The sequence below is a fragment of the Gavia stellata genome, chromosome 10 (genome assembly GCF_030936135.1).
Source record: "Gavia stellata isolate bGavSte3 chromosome 10, bGavSte3.hap2, whole genome shotgun sequence".
Lineage (NCBI taxonomy): Eukaryota > Metazoa > Chordata > Aves > Gaviiformes > Gaviidae > Gavia > Gavia stellata.
This window is the reverse complement of record NC_082603.1, coordinates 12198917-12218154: the sequence shown is the minus strand read 5'-3', so window position 1 is coordinate 12218154 and position 19238 is coordinate 12198917. Positions and strand designations below refer to the sequence as shown.

The following is a 19238-nucleotide window of genomic DNA, read 5'->3' as shown; positions in this document are numbered from 1 at the left end:
AGGTGGTTTCAAGTTTCATAACAAAGGCAAATGTGTTGCCACAGTCAGATCAGTAATAATGTATCTTAGTATGTTATCGAGTTAATATAAACATACAAGTAAGTACAACATGGAAGGACACCTTGGTTCCTTTTACTTAAATGTAAAAATAAATAGGCACAAAGTTAACATTAAACCCATCACACTCAAATTATGCCTCTTGCATAACCTATTTAAGCACCTTCCTTCACATCGTTATCAAACACCGACATTTAAACTTTTATGGACATATGTTTACAAGCTGAGAGACACATTAGACATACCCTCCAGTTTAATGATATCTGGACAGTAGAAGTGGATCAGGGCTGCTAAAGCACAACCATCTGTACCATCTTTGAGCAGATTGTCCACCAATGGAATGCAGGGCAGCTGTTTAAGCAACGTTTGCTCCTTCCTGTAACGAGCCTACAATACAGAATGAAGAAATTTAGAGAGACAAAGGCTCTGAAACATATGAAGAAACATTCATGCTGTAGGTTTTACACTATGTTAGTGAAAAAGCAGTATTCAATAAACAGCTGAATATTCTCAGTGTTTCTGAGAATTTCTTAAAACTATTAATGTTATGCCTCATTTTGAGTGGCATAAATAATATCTAAGAGAAAAGGAACCTACAATGCTAATGTTGAGCTTTTCCTTCAAAACTACCAAATTTTGATGATCTCTGTATAGCATGCTGAATTAAATAACACCATATACCTTAATTAACATTCAATACTCACTGTTATACAATCAGAAACGATCTGTGTGTAAACACAATGAGACAAATCCTTAGCTGGTTTAACTTCAGTTTACTGGCAAGTCAAATGACTCTGAAGTTAACACACCTAAGAATCTTGCCCAAAATCTTATTCATATAACTGACTTAATGACAAATTCAGAAACAAGGAAATCTGCATTTGATCAACTCCATTTTTATTACTAGCATGTGTCACTATAAGCAGTCGTAAACATAGAGAAGCATTAATTGTCAAGTGTTACGATCATTCAGTGGCCCAGGAAACATTTTGAAAACCAACTCTGTGTATAAGAAGATCATTAGTTCAGAATACCAAGACAGCATTTATCTGCAGTGAATATATTTTTCATGGGTTTCTTTTTTTTGTGGGGGGAGAGGGGGGCTTACTTAAAAAAAAAAAATGGTATTCATCATTCTTAATTTCTGTTCACTTCTTCCTGGGAAAACAAATGGAAGGGGAAGAAAGTGATATAGATTTTAATTTGTTAATATTATTTACTAAGACTTATTTTTAAAATAGTACTGAAGGATTACTTTTCTATTCATACCACAGAACTACTTATGATGCCAAGAGTGTTTCTGAGTTAATTTGATGCTATTTTCATGCATCTATACACACTAAACTGGAACTCTCCCTGTAGGGACTCTGAGAAGTTCTTTATGGATATTACTCTTCCCAGCAAAGCTGAAGCTGACGCTTCCTATCTCATACTCTCCACCTTTTGGCTGTGCTGGAGCAATTGCTGACAGGGCTGTGGGGTAAGACCATTGATCCAGCTACATCATCTCTCCCATCCTTTGTTTCTGCAGTGAATGAGTGGGCAGGGCTAGAGGTTTTATGGGTGGGGTGGGAATTGTTTAAGCTAGCTTTGCTGGCAAAAAAGTCTGTGGAACCACAGACTAACCCTGAAGGCTATTCTTACTGTCACTGGATTTCTGTCAAGGATCACATGGGATTATCTCTAGTGAATGTCAGTGTCCTCTAACTGGCCCAAGAAGTACGAGCCTAATCTGGCAACAGCAGACACATCAGTTCTAGAAAAATAAAGGGCTTGTATTTGGCCCAGAAAGCTTATATTTTAATGACTTAATATTTAAAAAACCCTGAGTTAGCCTTTATTTCATACTCGAAATGTACTGGTATTTGTGTGTCAAGTATGCTGCATAAAAATGAAAATGCCGTTTTTGCATGCTATGGGAAATATTCACTAACACCAAACAAAATCACGTTAGTATTTCATGCTTTATTAATATTCTTTTCCCCACGTTAGTAATACTCCCTACTATTTCTAATGAAATGGGCCAATCATGCTTGCAGTGAAAGTTTATTCTTTTTCACTCTATGGCAATCCAATAACCCACTATGACGAAAATCCTGCAAGTTTCAAATATCATGTTAATATGTCCATGTACTTCCTCCTCAAAATGACTGAAGTTAAGTCTATGAAATATTACAATTTAATTATGAAATAATGATAAAAGATAGGGGATACAGATGGACTCTAACATCATGGTCCAACAAGCCCCGTGTAATTTATGTATTCTTTTAAACAGCATCTTTTTAATGGAGTGTTCAAAAATATTTGAAATTGATAATACAGTGGTCTTGCACAGTAAATCCTGTGAAAAAGTCTACTGTCACTTTAATGACACCTTCACTAGCCTTATGAACAGTGCCCGCAGATGCTGAAAGCTGTGTCATATCATTAAAGTGGACCTAGAGAGAGGACTTAATTCATTGCAGATAGTATGCCAGGCACATTACTTCAGGAAAAATGAACTTGTATAACCTGATACGCTACGTTCATTAGGGTATAACAGGTATCGTGTTTCAATTTAGTTGAAAAGAACAAGGAAATTATACCGAAAAATAAGACACTGGTAATTGCACTGGATGTTTAATAAACTTCCATTTGAAGAAACTCTTCTCATCATTTGCAATATTTGCTACTAAATATGGATGCAATAATGCAAAAGATGAACCTCTACATTTATTATAAAGCTCTAGTGCTAATTTAAACATAAACGCTAATACAGGCATCTTTTTTCTGAGATCCTAAACCAGCCTGATTTAGCATCTTTGAGCTTATTCCACTTAAACATGTCTGGATATAGTTGAGACACTTGCATATAAACAAGGTCAGCTAAAGAGGAATCAACAGCACACCAGCTACTCCGTCATAAGTGCTCATGTGTATTCCGAGTTAATCATTAATAAAAAACCCTCTTACGCATTTACCATATAGTAGAAATGTTATAAATTTACTTTTCGGAGTAAGTCTTCTGCTGCCTGTATGCTCAGGAATATCTATCTCACTGTGAAACACTTGCTCTACCTAAAAGGAAGAGATCAGAAGACTGGTTGAACTGTTAGAGCAGCTTGAGCCACTGCCTTCCTACTACAGTAGCACTTGAGTTTCAACTGTTTCTCTACTAAAGTAACAAGCTCAAAGTAACATAAATACCACTAGTTCAACTTGTTTATGGACAACTGGCAGGCAAATTGGAGTTAGCTTTTCAATAGATGGAATATTTTATATTTGAATATCATTTTTATGCAATGGAAGAGAATCATTAGCAAACTAACACCTTAGACAAAAATAGAACAAAAACATATTCTGAAAAACTGCTTTGAAATAGTCACCTTATTTTGTGGAAATGAGGAAAAAAAAAAAAGATGTGCTTAGATTTCTGATCACAGACAGGCTTGGGTTTGGTTTTTTTTTTTGCATTATTCCCTCCATTTATTTACACTATCGTAATTCCAAAACAAAATTAAAGGACTATACTGTGAAGAGCAGTGTATTTGTGTGTCACGACTGTAATAGATAGCATTATAGACAAATTGCCCATATAACATACACTGTAATGAATCTAAATACTGATTAGTCTGCTGAAGACAGTACTTTTAAAATGGTTTTCCAGACACCACGCACAACTGCCTTGTTATTTTTAATTCTCTTTGCAATGTATGAACAATCTTTTACTAGTTACGACAAGTATCCGAGAGACTGCTAGATCAGTTATTTGGTAATCCTTAGATCAAACATAGATCAGAATTAGTTCTTTGGAATTCAGGCCAGAAGTATGCAATTCTGCATATACCTGAACAGTTGACTGTTTTGTTCCTGGCCAAACCTGTTATAGAATAAACAATCTGAATGCATTTCAGGGGTGAATTACTATATGATAGAGTAAAGTAATGATAATCCCAAAGTGGCACAACACAGAGAAAACAAACTTTATTATTATTGCAGACCTGAAAAGTTACTTTTTATTGTTTTTAGTGAAATTATAGTCTAACTAAAACTAGATTGCTTTGGGTTATTTCATGTGGGGAGAGATTAACAGTCTTAAATCAGCTGAAAAATTAGGGAATTCTAGACAAATGGTGTAATGATTGCATATTGTTAAAATAAATCAGAAAATTTCAGATTCCATGTAGCATCATTTTAGGGACATGGTTTAGTGGTGGACTAAGCAGGGTTAGGTTTACGGTTGGACTTGATCTTAAAGGTCTTTTCCAACCTAAATGATTCTATGGTCAACAATCAAAAACTATTTCTGCAAGTCTCTCTTAAAAAAAGAGTATCAAATAGCGTATGTTTACTGAAAGCTTATGAAAAAGTAGTTTGCAAAAAACCTGATCATTTGACAGTAGTTAATAACAGGTAGCACTGCCTTATACAAACTCATAGAGAACCTAACTGCTTGAAAAGTAATTCCTTATCCAGCATTATATCTTACACTTATTTTGCACAGATTACCTTGCAAAGTAAGCTTCTGTATTACGCATACCTTTGCAGAGCAATATCTTATTAAATTATCTTGTAGAGATAAATGAAATGAATGATTAGACCAGCATGACATGGACAAAGCCATTCCCAAAATAAGCTGTTTGATCAAAGTGAAGCAGTTGGGCAAACTTACAGGAACCAGTTTCCAAAACCATTTGGTAGGAGACTTCAGAGGAAGCAGTAGGAAAAAAAGAATAAAAGCAAAAAGCAAAGAAAAAAAGGAACAATTCATCAGATTTCATAAATTACTTTTACAAAGCAATTTTCTTTAACATTCTCAGTTTTGTATAACAGTGAATTGTAATTTAATGGTAAGCATTACTGCGCTATAACCTCTGCGTATTGAACTAATTAGCAGAAATAACATTGGAGAAGTATGTCTGCAGTCTTTGTACATCAACAGTGTAATTTTCCCACATGAACAGATAAGATTGTCAGATCACTGCAGTTTTATTTAATGCTTTCACACATCTAATTGTACCCTACATATGCAATCTGACTGAAGAATTCATTTGAGACTTGAAGTCATGATATCACAAGTATCAAAATGAACTCCAGCAGCACATATGGGGAAGCAGGGAAGCTAAAGCAATGAAAAAAGGTACAAACACACCGTAGTACAGTACAACCAATTGCAGTGAAGTTTGCATTAGTTACTTCAAGCCAAACAGTTATCTGGCATTAACATTTAACAGTATTTTTAAACAATCATATGACAGTTTTCAGAACAACAAGAGATGCAGGCAGTTATATTTTCGCAATGACAAATCACATTAGCATCAGCTGCATGATGTGCAATGACCTGAAATGTAGATGGATTTTTGGCTACGGGCAGAGAAATGATCAGGACTGATACATACAATTCTAAACTCATACATGATCCAAAAATACAACACCAAATTATAAAGAAAAAATTTTACAAATATAAAATTTGACCTAAAAGCTTAATCCCAAGCACACAGAAGTCAGTGAATTTTTCTGTAACTCTATACACTAGTCTGGCATAATACTTCTACTATTAAGAAAAAAACAGTGTAGCAGTATTACAAATACACAAAGAAAACTTCACCCTCTATTGATTTCATTGTAGAAATTAAAAAAAATTAAAACCAATTACTGAAGTGCAGGAAAGAATTATTTTTTTTTAAATGAAGAGAAGTATTTTCTGGAAATGGTGAAAATTTCATTTTAAAACTACTGTGGAAGAAGCTTCTATGGAAGCTTATTATTTTACACAGTTGTTAAAATACTGAGCTTCTATAAAACCCTTAAAATAACCGTAGCAATGAAACAAAGCTTTTACATGAAAAAGCCATTGTACACGAAAGGGTGTGCGTTAGTAACATGAGTATTCTCAACATTCTTCTCCTCCATTTAACTGGACTGCTACAGTGGAGAATCCCAAAGCCACTTAGAAGAAATCAACTACGAGATGCATGCTCACGTGTGGCTCTAGACATTTCAGTCACACCCAACTACAGCACTTTCCATAGGGTTCAGTTTCTCTTCTCTTCACTGAAATACAGTCAATATATGGAAAAGTATGTGAATTTGAAAAGAAATTATCTTAAATTTCAACTGCAATCAGAAATTCTAAACCATATCATAAAGCAAGGTTTTAGGTAAATGGACTGAGATCAGATCTGGGCTGCCTATCATTCCACGTAACACTAATAGGAACATTCTTTGATTTATCAAGGTGAAGTGTATTTCAGACTTGGACTCAAAAGGTCCATCAATATCTATTTAATGATAGGCTGAAGAACTACTCTTTGGAATAAAGCACACATGTTTCAATCCCAAAGACTACCTTTTTGTAACAGTACAAACTGAACTCAAAACTAGCAATCCAATAGATACTTTTACTTGTCCACTTGGCTGAAACTATGGTCGATACAACTATGAATGTGCTTCAAGAAGCTGAAAGACTGAAGATAATCAAGTTTAAATTCAAACATACTATGAGATTTATAAATATACACTTTGTAAAGGCACTTAATGGAAAGAGATAAAGAAAAGCTGAAATCTCTTGGACAACATAATGGGAATTCAACGGCTGTTGAATTGGCACTTTATATCAACAGGAATAAACTTTTTCCTCCTGGAATTTATTAAAAATCAGTCAGTATAAAACAAACTGATCAGAGAATCCTGACTGACTTCTCCCATTGTTTAATAAAAAAAACAAAACAAAAACCAAAACCAAAAAACAACCAGAAAACAAAACAAAAAATAAAAGAACAAAACAGCCCCTCAGGTTGAAGGCTTACAGTTTTACGAGAAGACTGTTTAATCCCCCCTAAGAAACAGTTTTAAACGTGACTATGATGAATTTAACTCTGTATAAATTCATCCTATGGTGCCAAAAAACAGTAGTCATGCCCTTTATTAAATGTTTGTTTCTGCTGTCTTCCTTGCACCATCATTTGTGTTCATGCAGCTGTGCATTAACTGATCAAGAAGCTGATCCTGCTGCAAACTTTTCTTTTTGACAGGTTAGCTTTTGCTAGCAGTGTGGATTTATGACACATTACATTGAAAGTGGAACTATGGCGTTAGTGTTTTACCTTCACACAAAAAGTTGCACTGTTTAAACTAATTTTAAAAAATGTTTAAAGAATTCAGGTCTTTGGATGAATACTCTTAACATTAGTTTCTCTCACAGGATTTACATTGATTTGGCTTAAGATTGATTCAGTCTACACAAAAGCAGACAGAAAAGTAACATGTTTTTGTGAAAGCTTCAACTACATTCAAAATCAATAGTTTAACCAGTGCAACCGTACATTCACTACATATTATTCAATGGAAGCCTGAAAACCAAAGCTATTCACTACAAAACTTGAAATCCTAATTCTGAAAAAAGATGCAGACACTCTACCAGAAGAAGACGAGGTTACGACAAAATCACCGGCTGATCAAGATCCAGAGGACTACCTGGAACTAAAAATCATACATACTCCTTTCTCTCTTATCTTCTACAGGAAGCTAGCAGCAGAAGAAAGCAAAGGGAAAAAAGCAATCTCATAATCTGTTAATACTGCTTTTACCTATCCAGAAATAGAAAATAAGTATATCTTATCAGTTGTATCATTTATTAATCTGTGTACATGAAGCTTACAATTTTTAAAAATGTAGAGATTTAGTATTTATTGCAAAAGGGTTCACCACAGATTTGTAACAAGATAGTAAGGCATTCATTTGGCAGGCTTGAGGATTATGCTGAAATTATTTTCACAAATGATAAACTTATGAATTTAACACAGTAGGAAATTATAAAATAATTAAAAAGTCTATTTGTTAACTTTGTTTCACAATATAGGTACATAACTTTGCTGCTTCTTGCCCAGAAATTAAAACTAAAAAAGCTTTCCCTAATGACCAGAATGCTCTATTCTCTAAATCAGCAGAAAAGGCATTCTTAATTTATATTTAGTTCAGGTTCAAAACCTGACCACACCTTAGAATCTCTGAAACTTAAATATCCGAACGTATTTAGCTAGAGCAGAAGGGAGACTGCAAAGTTTCTTCAATTTTAGGATGGAATCATCACCTTTTGAACTGCTAACCGTGTTGATAACATGGAAAACCTAAATTACAAAACAGATCCCCAACCTGAAAAGGATGGTGGAAGACAGAAAAGAGGCACAATGAAACATTCCAGTTCCCCTTCATGCTAAGTTTTAAAATACAAATAGAAGCAGCAGTTAGAAGTTTAAAAACATTGAGGAAAGAAAATAAGACAATTGAATTCAGATACTGAGAAACAAGCTACAACTGTAATACAAGAACAGAAAATGTCATATTTAAGTGTATAGAAGTATAATTTAGTTCTTCCATAAAAACAGAAAACCGTGTAATAATACTGCTTTAGTTAATACAAAGACAGAATTCAATCCCCCCCACCTTTTTTTAATTTAAGAAAATCTACTGATACTAAACCCAGGCATAGCATGAAATAAAAAAAAAAAGGAAGAAAACCACACTAATTAGTATTCAGATAAAAAAATTATATACATATTTCAGCAATACATAAACCTGGTATAGGAATTTAGCTACAGTTATTTCACAGCTTTGCTGAAATACATGAGGTAGGGTCAATGCCATAAAGTAACAGGACATGTCACTGATTCTGTGCTATAAAAAGAGGAATGCATGGACTGATGCAATATGGAGACAGATAATCAGGGTAAAACACCTGGGTGTCTGGGAATAAATACTAGGAGATGCTTGACAGGAACCACATCATAATTTAACAGAAACTCCTATTAGAAGCTCTGATCAACTTGATTTGATGCAATTGATCCAATGAATCTGCATTATAGCTTTCTTTGGAAAGCTAGCATTCAGTATGATCCACAGTTAAGAAATATAGGTTTTAGTTAATGGTATTTTACGTGTTTCTAAATCTCAGATGCTTGCATGTGTGCAATCACCATTAGCTTTAGCAAAAGTAAGTGGAAATTTGGGAAATACTGTGAGGCATATGACAAAAAGAAAGGCTGAGATTTCAGAGTAGTAAATTAGCTATCACTGTTTCTCAAAGAAAACCTGGAGTTAAATAATCTGAATGAGTTGAAAATATGTTGCTGTCTTCCTGCATGCAAAAAGTTCAGTAATTCAAAATCCTTAAATACTTCAAAATACAGCTGACTGAATATTTCATATTCTAGACTTATTTTTTAGAAGCAGATTCCATTTTATCATTGTATTAACTGAAACTTTAATGCATAAATGATATTTTGACTTATTAACCAAGTAATTTTATCCTCATTTTTCTCACGTACTTAAATGTGAAGGATGGCTAACTTTCTAATAGCCTTTTTTTTTTTTAAACCATAATCCACAATAAATATACTGTCAGAAAAGACATCTAGGGGTCAACTGGAGCCCGAGGTTTTGCCCATGCTGAGATTTTAGCTAATAAAGCTATGCTAATACAGCCCCCTAGCAAGGAATACCTTGCTTGATAATGTCATTTATGCAGCTGAATCCCACACTGAGGCAAACAACATAACATGTACCTGGGATAATAGTATTGAAAATTCAGTGTCTAGAAGAGAAGGCCTTAACTGCAGATTTTTCCATGATATGGCCACTGTAGCATAATTTTGCTATTTTGCCAATGCATTTGTACATTGACCAACAGAAGAGGGCTCTGATTGTGTTATAGCTTCACAATTCGTATGAAGAACACTACAAATGCATATACCATTTTTATGTAAATGTGTTATTCCACTGGGTCCATTTATGGGATCAGTTACAGACTACATAAGTTTTTCAATGGTTGACTCAAAAATGCTGACATTAAAGATAACTATAAATGAAAAATTTTATCTTGCTATTCCTAATATACAATGCAAACTATAATATAAGTGAAAATAAACATTACTGAGTTTTTACAAACAGAGATAACTTTATGGCATTGCTCAGATAATAATGTTCTATTTGATATATTTTTGTTTACTATATTAAGACTCTTAAGATCTTTGGATTTTAAAAATTCTCATCTTTCAAAGTGACCTAAAACACACACAAAACTTCCTACTATTATTTTCAGAAAAAAGAAAAAAATCACTAGAGGACAGAGGATCATGGGTTACCTCCCCACCCCCTGTTTACTTGTTTCATCTGAATTTGAGAAATGAACTTGTCAAGGACAACTTTTTCTCCAGATTTCTATGCTATTATCACTATAGAACACATACGAAATTTTCCATATCAGGATATATGCATCAGGGTCACATTACTATCGTAAAAAAATACCATTTTCTTTTGCTGAGTCACATACTAATTAGACTTCATCATTCCTTAGATTTGAAAAGAAACCACAAGTGCAAGGACATTCATTGCATTCATGCTTTTTGAAGCTGAATTTCTAATCTAGCCAGGTAACCTGCAACTCCTTCAGAGTAGCATTGAAAAGGAGATTGCTGCTTACATGAAACAGACCAGAAAGGGAACTAGGATTACAGCCTTGCAGTAGCTAGGAAATCTGTTCTGCATTCAAGTGCAGGGATAATACCAAAGGATGTTCAAACTGATTACCAATTCCCTAGTAATAATTATACCACAATAGGATAAACGATCTTATTCTGAAGCAAGCAATTTTACATACTCTGCAACTGTATGCTATCCTTCCGTATTTTGATGGGTACAATGCTAATTAACTGAGCTCCACAAACAAAAGCAAAAAAATCCTGTTAGGAAAGAGAATCAAACATAATCTGGTTTTATTGTATATATAATAAAACCTGTAATCAACCAGTATTTTGGATCATAGCCAGAGCAATGCTTCCCATGATGCCACATACAGATTTCTCTTTTGAGATGTAAACAATTCACAAGGAAAAAACCATTAAAAATCATGAAAAAAATGTGGTTTTTTTGGTATCAGATCTGACTACAGTTTTAATTCATTCAAAAGTATTCATTAATCTTAAAAAATTCCTTAGGACTAACATCACATCTGTTTCTCTGCTATCAAAGATTTATTTGTCAAAAAGGACAAGTGGGAATAAAAAGTGCAATTCTGTTAGTGTTACATTTAAATGGATATTTTAATGGAAACGATAAAACTAATAACAAGATGACTGAATACTAAAAGTTTGCTTTCTTTAACAAGCAGTTAAAAGTGCAATGTCTGCAATTACATATTTACCTACACATACTATATGCAAGTAGTTTTTGTTTACAGATAAATACTTATTCTTGTTTAAAATATTTTAACTCCTACACCTACCTTTTGACCTCCTGCAGATTCTGCAGTGTGATGCTCTTTTAGTTTTTGTTCCTGTTCCATTATATCTTTCAAATGTTCATTCACCTAGAGACAAAATAGTTTATTCAGTGGTCTGTTCTAAGAAACAAGTAATAGAAATTGTAAGTTTTCAAAAGGTCTATAAATCACTACCACTGAGTTAACTGTAAAGATTAAACACGTATTTCAGACTATAGCTCTGAAACATACTCAGCAAATGTCAGTTTCAGATGCAGGCTGGGGTCACCAGTGGTTGGCTTTACACTGTACAAACTAACCTGCCCCTTGTTATGCTCGATCACATTTCATTAACTGTGTATCCTTGTTACTTGGTTTGATTATGCAGTGAAGGTAGAGCACTTCAAGCAAGATGTGTTCAAATACAGAGTACCTTGGTTTTAAATCATGATAAATTACACAATAAGATGACAACTCTTAAAGAGACAAAAAGAGACCCTCAAGCAGCTGTCGTAGCATCTCAATGTGACAGTGACTGCTAAGATAACATATGTAATGTATACTATAGTATTTTATTTAGATTTCCCATTTATTTGGTTCACTTAATATGTTTAACTTATTTCTGCAAACTTTGCTTTTTATTATCCATACACAGCAGATGAAGGAACAGTCTGTATCAGGCACAGTCTTGATACACCTACATACATACCTTACCCACTCATCTCTAATCGAATCATACAGACTACAAAGAAAGTCACAGCTTGCTTTTCCAGTACTCATACCTTGTTTATCCAGTACATGACAGCATCCTCAATGTCATACGGTAGATCTGTAGCTTGGAAGAAGGATGAATACCGCTGAACGCATGCAATCACTTTCTCAACGCTGACCATCTCTACAGTATATGCCATCATAAGAGTATCGATCATGGCCAAGTGAGCACTCTACAAAGAGAAGCAGCAATACCTAATTAGTTTGCAAATCAAAAGATCACTTTCTTACGTACCGTTTCTGAACACAGCCACATAACATGCAAAGACCAAGACTGTAAATGCTACAAGTTCTTTGTCTGGTTGTCAGTTTTTGAATGAAAGACAAATGAAGACAAACACACATAACAGATTTGAGAATGCCATACAAAGCATAAGGACATTAAAAAATGCTTATTGCAAATTAAAGTAACGTCTGTAACAAAATTAACACCAAAAATAAAGAACTGGAAATGGAAAAATTAGCAATTTTAATGATTCAAACATTACATCACTTAACAGAGCTAAAGAGATCTTTTAAATTTGTCACCCTAGTGAAAACAAAAACACCTGCCTGATCCATGTTTATTGTACTGGTAATAAAAGCTGAGACTGCCTGGTAAACACCCTTCATCATCATGAAAATGCTGTATTAATAAGTGGAAGTTTGCCTATTTTTAAAGTCATATTCCAGGAAGAAGAGACGATTATACTAATCTTAAGTAAAAACCCAACATGATAGAAAATATTTATTTTTCTTTTAGTAAACTAATTATCAATACAGATGCAGCTATCTATGCACAACTAGGTTTAAAATAAGCATATACTGATAAATAAAATATAGCTTCTGTTAAAAGAGGAGGTATGTTTCTCCTGGTGTTGTTATATATTGAAAGACAACAGCTATTTCACAGTTTGTAATAATTAAAAACAAACAAAACACCAAAAAACAAAAACAAAAAAGAGGATGACAACCAGGATTTACATTGGATTTTTGTGACTGAATAAGAAAGTGATGGTGGTTTGTAGAAGCAGTGCCTACAGCTAAACAGATTTGTTTCTGCTTCATAAGAAGAACAGCAACAGCTTTCTAAGTATTACATGAACCAGAACGATTTCTGAAGGCAGTATTTTTTAAAACATTCCCATTAAACACAGCTCACAATGCAAACAGAGTTCCCAAACACTTGTTAACACCATCACTTCTATAAAAAAATATTCATATAAACACCTCACAAGGTAGCTATAACAGCCATGGCAACAGCAATGAAGAACATGAGTCACAGAGCAATGAGCTATCTAATCATTACAGTTAAGGTAGTACACACACAACGTTTATTCCTGAATTCCCAGCAGAAAAAAGGTGAACAGATCCAGACTTTGCTGTCCTTAGTGTTTATATCACCAATGAAAGTGATGATGCTGGCCTCAGAAGCAGGCAGCAGCATATACACCCTTTTTTTAATGCAGTTAAGTTGCTTTCTTTGACAAAACAAGGCAAACTATACTTACTTTATCTACTAAAGACATTCACAAAACTGTTCCTGACAGTCAACCTTCCTGGGACAAGCTTATTCTCTTTGGACCCTGGACATGACCTGAGAGCCCCTTTGTCACACACTCCCATCCATGCTCCTAGCACAAGTAGTACAGCTAGGCTAGGAACCAGTGCCTCTTCACTCCTGCCACCATCGATTGACTTATTCAGAATAAATTCTTTTCACCATATGAATTTGCCTTATGAATTTATTTACAGACCTTTAGTGGACACTTACTGATACAAGCTCTTAGGTGCAAATGAAGGAAAGCTGGGGAGCTGAATTCTTGCCACCCAAAGTATTTAAAAAGGAAAAGACAGAGTATTGCCCATGACCAGCCCCCTGAGGAACCTGTGCTCCAGTGTAAAATATGGCAATTCTATACACAGATACAAAAGAGTCACTCCTTTGTCGGCCCTGCAATGCAATGCAGAGAAGGGGTTCAGATAGAGTATCACAGTATCAGTATCGCATTAACTACTAGTAAAGACTCAAAACCTTGTGAGGGCTTGCAGAGCCTGGATTGGCCATACAAATCCATGCAGTTCTGCAGGAGTTTCCAGCTCAGGTTGCAGAAGGGTAGTTTAGCAAGTGCAAAACAAGAAGAAGGAAGGGAAGACTTGGAACATCTCCGGCATCCAGGGGTCACTGCTCTAATGGTCTTTCCTCGCTATATCTTTGTTGCCTAGTTTGAATGGCACCTAGGTTAAAATCTTGTGCCATTTCCAGAACCTCCCCAGAAAATGAAATGGAGATACTAAAATAGCAAGAAAATGCTGGATTTGCTTTTTTAGAGAAGGTAGTGCACAAAACTCTTTTTCCAGCCAGACGTAAGAGCAGCCTCATATGGAGTGCTACCGCTAGAGGTGTGCTAAGAGTCATGTGTGCTGGCCCAGAACTGCTCAGACTGCCTGCTGCACAAGAGGATTGTTTTCATCCCCCACCTGCAGGGTGGTGGACACAGCCTTCCAGTTGAGCTCTGACAACCAAGGAAGCTCCAAGCAGGTTTGGAAGCAGAATCTTTTTCCCCAACTGTTGATCCACAACTAGTTCACTAGCTAATGTGCCTGTGCTCTGAGACTGGCCTGCAAGAAAATCAATCACTTGCAACTCTCCCAGAGGGAATTTAGTAGTCTTCACCTCCCATGCTGGATCATCAGTTTCGCTGTAAAACTTGATCATGCCTATGAAGTAGATTGCCAATGAAGAAAGAAAGCCACTGAAGTGTTGCTAGAACTGCCAATACACTCAATACATTATAAATACATTAAGAAAATTAAATGATTTACAACTAGCTAGCTGAGTCACATTTTCAACATTTCTAGCAAATTATTAATGAACTGCAAACTACTTAAGCAAACAGAGGGAACAATGAAAGGGATGACCTTAGATAATACTCTGTACTACCAAAACCAAGTGTAATAAATTTTTATCCACACTGACTGGATCCATGTCACAACTCTTTATTTTATATAAGCTATCAAATACAAGCATCTTCAGAGTCTCAAAAGTGACTCCAAATTATTTTCTTTGTAATTCAGGCAGGATGCTCAAAAGGAGATTTTTTTTAAAAATAGTAAATAATAAAAAGAAGAATTTGAGTCAACTTGCATCTATTATCCTGAGAAACTAACTACAAAATTGCTATTTTTCCCAGTTAGCAAAAATCAAACTTTATTTTATAAATAATTTCTTTACTAATAAAAATATTTCAAACTGTTAACATCTATGGAGCAACCTGGTCTAGTGAAAGGTGTCCCTGCCCATGGCAAGGGGTTGGAACCAGATGATCTTTAAGGTCCCTTCCAACCCAAACCATTCTATGATACTATGATTTCCCCCCCCAGAAAACTGCAACCAACCAAATAACCACATAGGATTAAGTTATACCTAAAATAGTTGTTTGGTTTATTTTTGTTTGGGTTTTTTTTGTAGGGGTTTTTATTTTTATTTTTTTAAAAAGGAGGTACAGAAAGAAAGGGAAAACTATTTAATTCCACATACATGTCTACTGGTTTTCTTCCACTTATTCTGGAAAGCGTCAGACAAGCTGCATTCTTTATGCTCAACAAGAAAGACTAAATTAAAAACTGTGCTACAAAAACAGTATCCTTCTGTTCCAAATACAGGGTTTATCAGCATAACTGCTGAAGTTCTCTAGTAAATAAAGTTCCATTTTTTGTACATCTCCGACTGAACAGCATATTTTAGGTACAGCTAAAAAAGCAAGAGGGAGAGGTCACTTTTACTAGTCGGATCCGCAATTATGACTGAATTATGACAGAAGGAAGCAACCTTTCATATCTGAGGGGGAAATATAGGTACCATTCTGAGCTGGGCAGAAACTAGGATCAGCTGCTCAGCAATGTCCTCCTTCTCTGGACAAGCCTGTAATACAATGCCTGAAGGAACTCCCCAGGAGCTGCTGATGACTGGTACCAAGATGGTACTCTAAATGCTGCTATTTCCTCCAAGATGTCAGCATTCTGACACACAGCATAAAAAAAACCCAGGCAGAATTTCATGCTATCACATACCTCCCACATCCAGAACTGCAGCAAGGCGTATTTGAATAAGGACGCATGATTTTGAAAAAAATCACTTTTTAGAGAAATAACAAAAAAATCAGTAACATATTAAGTTACACAGAGTAGACTATAAAACCATTAGAGAAATATCTTTAAAAAAAAAAAAACAAGATCAACACAGCAGCAGTGAACAACACAGGAAGTAATACAATCTTATCACAAAACTGTTATGCAGAGATTTGGTTTAAGCCAATTAAAAAAATAATATTTTCATTCTTCGATCATTTCACTACAAGGGTGCAAAATACTGAAGTCTTATATGGCACACTACAAAATATTAAAAATATACAAAATGCTGGATTCTTGGAGGTATTTTATTTTTTAAGACACAAACATGGTCTTGTCTTTCCCAGCTACACCCTGCATGGAACACCAGAGTTTTAACTTAATAATCTTTACAATCTCATGTAATTACTAGCTATTTTCTGCCCTGTAATGTAGGTTCCACAGCTTTATTTTCGACTGCTGAGTAGTTCAGTAAGAAGCTTAACTGAACTGTAGAAGAAAAATTACTCTGAGCATGACTGCTAATGCTTTCTCTGTCTGCCTAATCTTTGATTACAGAGCTTGCTCCACCTCCCTTGAAAAACTACAAACAACTTCATTAAAAAGTGTACTAAGCAAAAGGTGTATATGATACTGTACACACAGATACTTATGGATAAATACTACACTATTATAGACAGCTCTCATATTATTACCTACTATTAAGGATATTTCTCAGTCCATTAAATGATATCCAATTCAGGAGTTCTCTTTTGACCTGCCCCGTTAGGAAAATCATAGACAAAACATTTCCCACTACAGTGCTTAAAGAAAGGGGCAGAAAGAAAACAGAGGATATAATTGTTACCCTCATGCTAAAATAAATAAATTTTTCCTTGAGTCTTTTGTTGAAAGAAAAAGTCCCCTAATCTCACTATGCTTTGGAGAAGAGATTTGATCTTTGACAGAATATGGCTTTTGGTAAACAGGAATTATGTATTTCTGTTCTTATTGAAGTTGGTCATGCTTCAAGATTTTTTTGGCAAGAATTTTGTGAAGGAATTTGGTAATTTTAAAACAAAAAAATCTTCACACTGTAGTTCTCCCTTGCACAATAAACACATGTATTACTAGCTAAATTCCCTAAAGATTTTGCGTACACTGGATCAGGCACTTGAGCAAAGAACAGAAGAGATCAGCTCTCCACAATTAACTGGGAGAATATTTGTATCACCTTTGTATCAATAGTTACACATGTAACCAACTGTTTCTACCTGCTGAAAACAGAGATTTCAGATCCAGATACTTCTCACAATACAGTAAAAACCAGGAACTTGAGACAGTTACTTCAGTTAACAATAAAGTACAGTTTAAATTCCGCGGGCTTACTGAAACTTACTCTGAAGATATTACATACAAATAAGCATAAGATTACAAATATGTTGAATGTTCGATGTATTCCTAAAAATAATTGATCTGTCAATGCTAACTGTAAGTAACATTTCTTAAATTAAAACTGACATTCCCATTAATGTTCTGCCAGTATATACTAGTTCTTAAATTAGTGTTACATTTCCTTGTATGATTATTACCAGATTGATTATTATCAAGGCAGAGCAAAGATCACTGGAAACAAACAAAGTAAGAAAGAGAATACAGTAACTAAGACAGATTATCATCCCCACAAAAACAGTCACTGAATTCATAACTGCTAGAAGGTATTGATCATATGGAATAAGCATTATAGGACACGTACTTAAGGAGAAAAGACAGGTAAAAACAAGAGTTGCTGATATGCAGAGTAAAATAAAGACAGGAACAGCAAGTAAGGGATTAAATATACAGGCCAACCACAGCGAAAAGATGTGCCAAGAGCACTGTGAGGATCTCCTTCCGTAACACGCTATTCCAGGTCTCTGAATCTGGCTTTCTTGCAGATTCTGTGAACAACAGAGTTTGAGGAGACTGAGTAGCTTTAGCTCCCAGGCACCCTTTCCCAACGACCCGACCCTAGAGAACCCGCGTCTCAAATGAATCTGCTAGCATAATGAGATACCACCTAAATTCCAAGTCTCAACTAAGAGTGAAAAATTGCAGAATTCCAGCTCAGGGAAGGAACAGGCCAAGGCTCGATACTGCAGGAGGTGAGGAAGGAATTAATGAGTAGAGCCAATAGGCAATAACTCTATTACAAACTTGAAAGCTATTGCTTCATTTCACCAACATTCATATAGTAAAATGAAGACAATTCTGATACTACAAAGTAAGCAAGTTTTAAGAGATTTCAATCAACAAAATGGAGCAGTCTGAAGTAGCCAGTTCTGCCTCGTTTCATGATTTTTGGACCCAGTTTTTCTCTAGCCTCACACAGTACTTATACAAAGCACAATTCTAAAATAACCCTAGTTGTCTAGTTATTCTTGTCCTGCAATGGAATCACCATGTCAAATTACCTCCTCACTGCATTTTCATAAGGAACAAGCGCTTGACTCTGATAAGATGCTTGTTCAGCAAGAATAGGCATTACTGAGTCATGCTAAATACATCATAGCAGGTTCTGCAAGGTAGAGGGAATGGTTTTTACTTTCAATATTTATTATGATCTCCTGTATTTGGTTAACTTTTAAAATTTAGTAATCAATTATATGAGTGTATATAGATAAACCATCATTATTTGACTGGCTATACACATCTGACATGCGAAATGTAATTCACTTCTAAAAAAATTATTTTTTAAGTACAGATACTTGCCCAGTTAGGCATTTTGATAGCACTTCTAAGTTTTTCTACCTAAGGTTTCCTCATCATGCTTGTTAGGGAATTTAATAATTTGAGATATTAACTCAATCCTAACATACTTAACAGATTCCCAGATTCTTTCTGAATCACATAATCAAGTGAGACCTTGCCCCACTCCAGGTCATAGTGAAACAAAATACCTGCATGACATGCACTGGAATCAAGAACCAGCAAATGCTGCTCATCACATTATTTTTATTTTGCATATTTTATAGTTTCACACCACCTACTTTGATTTTTTTTTTTTTTTTAATATACTTAACAATTACTCCAGACATCCCCTGTA

At 34.9% G+C, this 19238-nt stretch overlaps 1 protein-coding gene across 1 annotated transcript in view; it reads right to left on the bottom strand.

Annotated features, from left to right (window-relative positions):
• The window catches only part of CAMSAP2 (calmodulin regulated spectrin associated protein family member 2), a 92310-nt gene that overhangs the window by 33578 nt on the left and 39494 nt on the right, over positions 1-19238 (bottom strand). Inside the window, exons 3-6 of the mRNA XM_059821640.1 lie at positions 12076-12237; positions 11318-11401; positions 4709-4741; positions 303-444 (exon numbers count right to left, since the gene is read on the bottom strand). Of these exons, the coding sequence (XP_059677623.1) occupies positions 303-444; positions 4709-4741; positions 11318-11401; positions 12076-12237 (421 nt within the window). The remainder of the gene's footprint in view (positions 1-302; positions 445-4708; positions 4742-11317; positions 11402-12075; positions 12238-19238) is intronic.